The sequence below is a fragment of the Montipora capricornis genome, chromosome 11, assembly GCF_036669925.1.
Source record: "Montipora capricornis isolate CH-2021 chromosome 11, ASM3666992v2, whole genome shotgun sequence".
Taxonomy (NCBI): domain Eukaryota; kingdom Metazoa; phylum Cnidaria; class Anthozoa; order Scleractinia; family Acroporidae; genus Montipora; species Montipora capricornis.
Window position 1 is genome coordinate 8132150 of NC_090893.1, and position 10113 is coordinate 8142262.

General features: G+C 41.1%; 1 protein-coding gene across 2 annotated transcripts in view; it reads right to left on the reverse strand.

The window, feature by feature from the left end:
• Positions 1-624: 624 nt before the first annotated feature.
• LOC138024342 (protein patched homolog 1-like) overlaps positions 625-10113 on the reverse strand; it is a 27072-nt gene continuing 17583 nt past the window's right edge. Inside the window, exons 18-25 of one of the 2 annotated variants that reach the window (XM_068871508.1) lie at positions 9851-9993; positions 9195-9305; positions 6875-6944; positions 6542-6630; positions 5789-6118; positions 4556-4698; positions 3878-3977; positions 625-2524 (exon numbers count right to left, since the gene is read on the reverse strand). In XM_068871508.1, the coding sequence (XP_068727609.1) occupies positions 2231-2524; positions 3878-3977; positions 4556-4698; positions 5789-6118; positions 6542-6630; positions 6875-6944; positions 9195-9305; positions 9851-9993 (1280 nt within the window). In that variant the 3' untranslated portion in view covers positions 625-2230. The remainder of the gene's footprint in view (positions 2525-3877; positions 3978-4555; positions 4699-5788; positions 6119-6541; positions 6631-6874; positions 6945-9194; positions 9306-9850; positions 9994-10113) is intronic. The other variant, XM_068871509.1, reaches the window with a different exon arrangement.

Genomic DNA, 10113 nt, shown 5'->3' on the forward strand with positions numbered 1-10113 from the left:
GTTGAATAACAAAACAATTATCCTGCTCAATCTTGCGGAATATCGCCTGATTTTAGCCAACTAGGCCTACGACCTCGTCGGCTAAGTATCTGGCGATATTCCGCTCGATTTTGTAGGATAATTGTTAAATATCCAACGCGCGCTGGTGGAATACTTGTTAATTATCATGAACGATAATGTGCTCATCATAAAGTAACTGTACCAGTCATGAATTTTTGCACGCCCTATTACGCCGTTATGACGCTTTTAAAAAAGACCACAACCTTCAGCGTTGAGTGACCGTACTGGATAACAAGGCGATAACATTGTTGACGGCGATAAAACAAAAAAAAACGACAGTCAATCTACGGGTGATACCCTTTGGACCAGCTGAGGGCGATAACATTGTTGACGGCGATAAAACAAAAAAAAACGACAGTCAATCTACGGGTGATACCCTTTGGACCAGCTGAGGGTGTTCGCCACCTTATTTAAGGCAGCCGTGTAGAAACGGGAACCAGACATGCTCATTTGAACTTCAGGATGGGGGGGCTGTGGGTGCCATGCAGCCTCACCGTAAAACCATTCAGACTGGCATGCTTCCCGAGAACATAAAAGAAGTCGTAGATGAAATAAATATTAACATTTACTTCAAAATAGATAAAATAATTTATTGATTCAGGTCAGAAAGCGAAAAAAATTCTTTCAATTTCAATTATATTTTTAATATTACTACAATGCACGAAGGCTAACATTTCTTTGTGGAGACGTGCATTGCATGTGTAATTTGTTTTTGGGGTTTATTTTCGCGTGTTCTTACTGAAACGTCGGAAAACGCACCCAAAAACATTGAATCTACATGCTATTCTTATTCTCGTTACCTGGAGAAAGACCCGGAACAATGACACACCAGCCCTTTACCCCTTACAAAAGCGAGAAGGGAGAGGTGCGGTAGAGACTGGTTATGAAGTTGTCGCTCCGTAAACTTTCAACATATTCTCTACTTCTGAAATGACGGTTATCGACAATTTTTAATTTTCCCTGGATTGATTGTTATTGTCAATTTAGATTACTGTGTCCCAGGACTTGTGTTAGCAGATGAAAAGAAAAAACAGTAAAGGGAGCAACCCTGGCCAGGGTTCTATCTAGGATTTATCGTTTGGGGGAGAAGTCCCGAGTGGCCGAAGGCCACGAGCTTCCTAGGGGGGTCCGGGGGCATGCTCCCCAGGAAATTTTTTGAAATGAATATGCGCTGAGATGCAATCTGGTGCATTTTGAGACACAATTTTGAGAAATGTTACAGTAGCATTTTATTTTATTTTTTAGTCGTGATCACGTTCTGACAATGTTAAACTGAGCTCCGATATTTGCTAACGTGATCAGAAGAGTTACCCGACACGTCTAATCCCACAAATATTTATACATACTCGTTGACTTGTTTGTACGTGACTAAAATAAATAAACTCAACAACGGCACTTTCCCATTTCTTACCAATGCTCGTAACTACTGCAAAATTCTAGATAACTGTAAACCTGTAAATAAAAACTGACCGCGGTAGATGCGACTGTTAACTGACAATGCGTCTAATCGAGTGTGAAAAATACTGGTAAACAAATCATGGCAATTGATCTTTGGAAAATCTCCCTGATCAATTCAGGATCTAAATGTACTTTCCTTCTTTAATAAAGTTGAATTGAAATTGAATTGAATTACAAAGCCAGTTTGCGCTTCTTTACACTTTTGTAATGATCAACCACTGACCCCAGGACGTAATCTGACAACTGGTCAGGACCTCCGATGCAAATGCGCATGGTGTGTTTAAGTGCATCCGCACCGAGCCTACTGCGGAGCCTTGTTTTAATTAGCTTCATGGCGCTGAAGGAACGCTCAACAGTGGCTGTTGTCACCGGTAATACATTTACAATCGCAGCTACCTTTGCCAAGTTCATGTGCACTGATCTCGTTGCGTCTGGATGATTTTTCCGGTATAGTTACTTATATACTGTAATGATAACAATATTTTTGGGGGGGGAAGCTGAGCATTTTGGGGGGGAAGCTTCTACCCCTCAAATACCCTAGATAGAACCCTGCTGGCCAGAACATTACGTACGCGGCGATTTGATGAGTGCTGCGTTTCTTCGTGGTCAGAAACCGTTCTCTTACCACTAAAAATGAACATTCCTATCTTCACGGCGGTGAAATGTTGCTTAACTGTATCACATTACATTACACTTCTCCGTTTGGTTTAATTCAAAGCTTCGCATCAAAAGCGGTTGCACTCGATTGCTCACAAGTTCCATGGCAGGCGTCATTTGTTCCACTTCCGTTCGGGTCCACCTGCGCGCGGTGTCTAGTGGTTTGAACTGTTCTTTCAAGAGTGGAGCCATGACCAGTACCGCGTTTGTTGTAAGCGGGTTTCATTGCACTCATTTCAGTTTCTTCAGCTCCTAGGGTGCTAATGGCGGACTCGGCAGATGAACCCACGGCGCCCTGATTTTCAAATTTCAGAGAATGCGACGCGCCTGTCGTGTTTATTTCTTGAGCCTAAAAAACGGAATTACAGTCCATATCAAGAACGCAGTAAACGGATAATGCCGGATATATCAAGCAGAGTTATTTTCAAACCTAAAAGCGGTTATCGTGATTGACCACCATGAAAACTTACGTCGTTTCCAAGAGGATTATCTCTTCGAAAAATGAGGAGCAGAAAAAAATTCTGTGGGAAAGCGATTGCCTCGGCAACTGGTTTTGGATAGAGTCTACGTTGAGTTACTAAACTCGAGGTTTAACCAAGGTTGTTCGCAGAAACGTTTTACACAAATTTAGAGACTACTCGTGTTTTTTTCTTCTACCCCTCTAGTTCAGTACCGTTTGAAACGAACATCCCGGCCCATCTGGTAACGAAAAGGAAACGGGTGTGTGTGATTTACCGCCATTGATAACGTGCTGGGATTGCTTACTAGACCAGCGAACTTGTTTACTAATCTGGCACCAGACAAGAAAATGTTCGCCTTGGATTATAGTGACCCTACAACGGCGACGTCGACAAAAACGTCACTTCAAAATCTAACTCGTTTGCTCTATCAAGTCTTTGGCGATTATTCCATCCGTCGTTCACGTCCTACAATGTGGGCGAAGTATCCTAAAAATAAGTTGGTGCAAGCCGTTTCTGAGTAAAAAAGAGAATGAAAGATTGACATTTGTACGCTCGCGTTGTCGTCAAAACCTCAAATTTGGTGATTTCACGTCGTTGTTGTGCAGAGAACCGCAAGAATAAGAGCTGAAATGCGTGCCGTACAATTATTTTTCCTCTTTAACCAATGATATTGTTGTTTTGTGGCGTTCTCGTTGACGACCGCGCGCGTTGTAAATCTTTATTTCCCTAATACTTCAATTCACGAATGCACTAATGTCCAGAAATGCAGGAAGTTCTAGCCTATTCAATCAGCCTTTACACGTCTGAGTTTCAAAATGACCGAGGCTAATCTCGATTGATTCATTGGCCGTTTTTATATTCCAGACGCATAATTCAACTGGGACGAACTTGGGCAAACATCTTTTCTACGTCTGTGAAATTCGTCTAGTATAGACAGGCACAAGACGAATTATGCATCCGGACGAACTATCCATAGTGACTTCAGTTCGTCTTCGAAGACGCACTAAACTGGAAAGTCCGTCTAGAGGCATAAGACGTCTTATGCCCGTCTTTATTCGAGAGAAACTTAACAGAGGCAGAAAAAATGTTTGCCAAAGTTCGTCCCCGGCAGAGGGATTATTTTTTATGCGTCTTTTATAGTTCGTCCCGTCTATACACTAGACGAATAACACGGGAGACGCATAGTTCGTCTGGACGGAGTGTTCGTCTCTAGTATAAAAACGGCCTTTGGGTTGACTTACCACGGCTCCAGGCCCGGCAATGGAGAGTAGTACAGGAAGAAACAAAAGACCGTTAAATGAACCGATTAATATTAAGGCAACAAGGAGGTTAAAAAAGTATCTGCAAGAAAAAAAGAAATTGATGTTAGATAAGGGACTAGGAGAGTTAGTTTCTTTTACAAGCATGCGCGACAGCAAAGAATTTTACCCTGAAAGGTGTTATTCCTCATGGTTACTTATCGTAGTTCGGTGTATCGTTGCATGGCAGTCAAAATGTACGACTCGATTGCGATACAATCGTCACACCAACAATTACCACAACTCTAAGCAAAGAATTCATTTTCACTGACATCACTGACATCCTTATCATAAGAGAATTCATTGAAATTCCATCACTTGTCTTTTGGTCAATGTCAAGGTTTCGAGACCCTGTGCTATGTTATGAGATGACGAAAAGTTAGCCTTTTGCCGCAATCTCTATTCTTTTCGAGGGACGGTCGTCAAAGAGAAAACGTTCATTCTCCTTACAAGTACCATGGATTTCTTTGTTGGGTGTTCGTGACAATTTGATGTTGTATCAAGATCACACCTTAAGCTGATATTCTTTATTCTCAATACCTGTCTGACTGACATTTCATTGAAATCCTGGAAGTCAAATGGTTAATTAAAGCAGACAACACCTTCATACCCTAATCTTACCTGACAATAAATTGAAACGGAGAGCCAGCGAGCATCACGACACCAAGAAATGTGGAAATAGCACCATCGACGATGGGAGCAAAAACATGTTTCACAGAGCTTAGCATTCTTTCATTTCTATTTCCGGGGGTGTACAGGAAGGCCTACAGATGCATCACAAGTGAAATACAATTACACGGGTGCATGTTGCGTGGTTCGTCTCTTTTATTGTTTCAGTTTTCTAGAACACATTCCAAACACTTTTCTGGGCAAAAGTTCACGGCAAGTTAATGAATATAACTTGAGCCGTTGACACTCAGTGGGGTACCAAATCAAATTAAATCTTTTATTTAGCTCATTATGATATAAATAATTCATTAATTAACAATAAAGATTACGGTGCTAAAAGAAAAAAAAATGCAATTTGAGTTATGATGAGGCTAAATTATCCGGTAGGAATGTTGCCATTGCCCCACACGATCTTATTAAGTCGCTTTTGTTTATGCACGTTTATCAACTGCTAAAACGAACAGTTAAAAAATGAAAGGAACTCCTACCCTGAAATCTTTGATTTTCATTTGTCCGCTTACAACTAACATAAAAATTTGGTTTTATCAACGGAGTTGATGATGTAAATTGACCACCGTACAGGGATTCTAAAACCTGACGTTTCGAGCGTTAGCCCTTCGTCAGAACGAATCGAGGAATTATGAGTTGTGCGTAGTTTTTATAGTAGAGTAGGAGCTACGCTATTGGTGGTAACATGGCTACGTGAAAAATAGGAATACATTAGAATGAAAAGCGTTCGTTAATACCGTGAGGATTAAGGGTGCCGATTTGGAATATGAATTTTTGTTCCAGATTCTTGCGGCTTTCCCACGTATCTAGACGTAGGGAAAGGTCGCAGATAGCCATGTGTTGTTTGGAGTGGTTAGGAGGATTAAAATGACGAGCGACTGGCTTAGATGCATCCTTATCATTCTCAGTTCTCAACATCGCGAAGGTGTTCGCGGAATCGGTCACCTAGTCGTCTACCTGTCTAGCCAATGTATAATTTATTACATAACGTGCAGGTTATGCAATAAATGACATTTGCGGAGGTACATGTGAAACGATGGGTGATCTTAACAGCTAACATATTTTGTCCTTTTATTTTGAGAATTCACGAGCAACAGCGAGAACTTTGAACCCTTATAATTTTTGCAATCGGAAGCAAAGACTCGTTAATTAAGACTACTGATTTATAGCACTTACCATGCACATGTGAACGGTAAACTCCACACCTACACCAACAGAGAGAATGAGTGTGACCGCGGGTACAGCACTGAGTTGAATGCCAGCCAATCCCATGAAGCCATAGAGCTCGACTGTGATCATCGTTAAGGTAAAAACAATTACTGCAGCAGCCCAGATATTAAATAACATAGCGGACACGACCACAAAGCTGACTCCCAGAGAAATGCCAATTGCCAGCAAGATTTGCTCTCTTAGGCCAATATATTGCTCCCAGAATGTAAACGGCACTCCGCTGGGGTAGTTTGGAAGACCATCAGCTGAGAACTTGTCACATATCGCCCGTACGTTCTGTAAGAAATGACACGTTGATGACATATTTGATTGCGATGAGGACGATTTGCCATAAATTTAAAGGGCTAAAGCTTAAAGCCGCAGCTTTTCAATATCAACCTTATCAACCAGTTGATATCAATGGGATAAAAAGCTCCACTTACAATACTAAAGGGGTCTTTAACACACGCACCATACGCCATAAATAAAGGTAGGAACGTAGCCCTGAATTCTCACAAAGATGGGGATAGGGCGCCAGGCAGAGTGAATTTGGATTGGCTAACCGAACAACACTGCAATCATCCATGGTTGAAAAACCCCAGTTAGCGATGGGTGACGACAATCCTAAATCCCCAGGCAGTACTCGGGGCTAAGATTATAAAATAGGCATAAATGGCGATATAAATGCATTATTGAGTGACATCAGGATTTTATATCTACCTTGATCAGCGAGACAAAATCTTTGGTTTCTCTGAGGCCAATGACATTAAGGTTAATCTTCGCGAACGTGATCGGTTTTGCAGTCGGCACTAAGATAAAAACGGATACAAAAAAGTCAAAAGTAATCAGCTGTCCATTTGGGGGGGTGGGAATAGCATGTACTGGGAAAACAGAAAGGAACTGTATTTAAGTGCCTAGTCGTCCCTGTAAACCGAAACCAACAATCGACACAAACCAAGTCAGTACAGTTCCGCTAGTTGAATACAAATTTAAGTGGTTCAGTCCCAACTACGTAGCACAAGAACTCAGCTCTTGGAGAACTTTTAATAATACCTTGCATCGCTGCATCGTCTTGTGGAGTTCTGATGTTCGTCCAGTCCTGAGTCTCTGGTCGTATTTCGGCCTATAAAATTCAAGCAAAGAAACGTCATCGTACAACCACAAGCCAGTTTCTCGAAATACTTTGGGGCCCTGAAGATCCATTTGTACACCTACGATCTGCTCATTGTAAAAAGCTTCACTTAGATATTTAGAAGCCGAGAAAAAAAGCGAAATAGCTGCCGAGTTTAATACTTTGAAAAGAATTCCATTAGAAGATGCAGAAGAAATTCCGGCAACCAAATTCTGGCAAACATCGCCGGAAAGAGTTCGGGTGGCTTTATGGGCTTTAGTCAAAAAAGCTGGAGAATTATTACTGGGGAGGAAAAGATGTATTTCTTCTCTGGTACACAAAAATATCCGGAAAAAATCCAAACTGGCAATGTGTGGCATTCTTGGAATAGTAATACACCTTATTCCAAAATGGCCGCCATTTTAGCATTGTTTTGTTTCCATGCAAAGCCCTTTTCACGGTTAGTTTTTCTCATTTGCATTACAATGTAATGTAACGTGGATGCGAGGCAATTCCGGGTTAAAACTACAAAATAGCCCGAAATTGCCTCACATACTTGTTAGATTACATTGTAATGCAAATGAGAAAAACTAACCGTGAAAAGGACTATTGGCCCTTATGGCCTCGCGTTCAAACGTAAAGTTGAAAAGAATATTTAACCTTGAACGAGGCCATAAGGGCTAATTTGCATGCAAACAAAAGAATACTAAAATGGACGCCATTTTGGAATAACGTGTGTAGCACATGAAGGAAAGAAATGTATATTTTGAAGTGCGGGTTTTAAACAAAATGGGGAAGTGTCCTCGCATTTATCAGGACAATTTAAGCCATTGTCTCTAATTTTAGCATAGACACCCAAAAAAATCGCAGAGCTTATGGGTTCGAATCCTGTTGGAGCCACCTGAATTTTTCAGGTGTCTATAATTAGAGACACTTTCTTAAATTGACCAGTTATAAGTACAGGGATCACTTCTCCATTTAGTAATAACACACTTCGACAAGTTCTGTCGAGTCTTTTTTAGCATGTTCGACTCCTGCAAAGAAGCTTCCGGGTTTTTCCGAGTATCCCCGAGTCACCATCGGAAAAAAATATATCACACCATGACATTCAAGTACCTAGGCAACGATCAATACCATCTCCTCCATTTCAATAGCGAGAATGTACCTGCATTTCGCCGATTCCAGTCCTATCAGTATTCTCTACTTTCTCAAATAAATCCCATAATACACCTCTTTTACACCCCCCTCAAACCCCCCCCCCCCCACTCCGCCCCCAAAAATTGCGTAATCATTGTTTGCAATTTCTCCTGGAACATGAAGATATCCCAAGAGAAATCGAAAATGCCTATGCAAATTTTTTTTTTTTTTTTTTTGGGGGGGGGGGGGGGGAAGGGGGGTAAAAGAGGTGTATTATGGAATTTGAGAAAGTAGAGAATGGTGCGACAATAGGCCAATCTATTTTTGGACTACCTTTGCCACAAAACAACAAAGGCAGTTTCGGTTCGGTGACGCCATGACAAGTTAGTTCGCTGTGTTTGGTCATCGGGCTCCTGCGGGAGTCTCATTGGCAGGAAATTCAATCTAAAAATAAATCGGTCTGTGACAGGAATATATGGAATTGCTCGCTCCTACTAATGGGCTCCTGACCGATTTCAATATATTAAAATTCAGTCCTAAGCAAAAGGTATCATCTCAAGGTTCTGGGAAATACATATAAGGATTTGTATGACTTTATTCCCCAGAGCCTCGAGATGATGCCTTGCGTTTAAGACTGAATTTTAATATATCGAAAGTGGGCTATTGTCACCTGAGCCTACAATAGTTTGATGGCCTGACACACACGAGACTCCTACAGCTCAGTGGAAAGCATTCGAAATAGTAAGGGTATAGGTTCGACTCCTGGGGTCAGTATGCAGCTACTACAAAAACTCTCGGGATTAGTTCAGAAAACAATGGACACAAAAAACGATGCAAAAGAAACAATGAATGCTAACTCTAAAAACAACAGAGCTGTGTCCTAAAGAGATCCAATGAAATTAGACGTTGTAAAGAGCTGCGTCCTATCTCGAATCCTGTTAAGAGTTCTGCGAATTTTTCCCGACGTTTCCCCGAAGTATCATCGATAAATACAGCTGTTGACTCATATACTGGGACTGGGGTTAATATTTACCACCTCTATCACTACTATGACCAAGAAGGGTTGTTCTCATGCATAAATTTGGTAGCTTCATGTACATCAACCTCCAAAAATTTGATTCTTACTTGTGAAAATGCATATCCCAAGACATCCCTATCAATCCATACAGTGAGCGCTTTATAGAATAATTCAGGTCGAATGATTCCATCATCGCTGACAAGGGTAAAATTTCGAACCTATAAAATAGAGAAAGAAACTATAACTTAGTTACTCTAAATACATCTAAGTCTCCAACTACACCTTCATCAACCACTCCCCACAGGGGCTTTTTAGGACAGATGAGATATATCAGTGTTACAACAGAACAGAACAACCACTCTAAGAATCCCAAAAAGTACAGCGGAGAAGATGAACTAGGGACTACAGTGTAACAGGATCAAATTTAACCAGTAGTTAGAATGGGTCTTTCAACCCGGAATGTTTCGGATCTCAAGGCAAACGCCTTGACTACTCGGCCACGCTGCCTCTTTAAAAGTTTGGTTACATATGGACTGATCATAGTAGCAACTTGAGTATTTTCGAAGAAGGACAACAAAAATCCAGACTTTTGTGCAACTTAATGCTAAAACAATAAATTGTGTCCATGTTGATCAAAGCGATCGAAATGTAAATCGCCGGGGTTGCTTCGCGGTTTTGTAAATAGCCATCAACATTCACCTTGACTTTGTTAAAATGGACGTCAATTACCCTGAAGACAACGCTATAAAACACTATATCTGACCTTTGATTTGTCAATCGTGCCTCCATTGCCCGCCTGGGAGAGTAGTTTGAAGCCAATTATACCATTGTCTGAGGCGTTCTCATACCAGCCTGAGTATGTTATGCCGTTATTGGCCCAATCTTGATTAAACGCTGATTGGATATCTAAACAATAAATCCGGACCAACAATACATATCAGTCTGCTAATACTGAAAATAAAGAGAGACGTGAAGCTCTTAGTTTGGTCACATCTTGATAAAGTATACGTAAGGGCGAGTGTAATT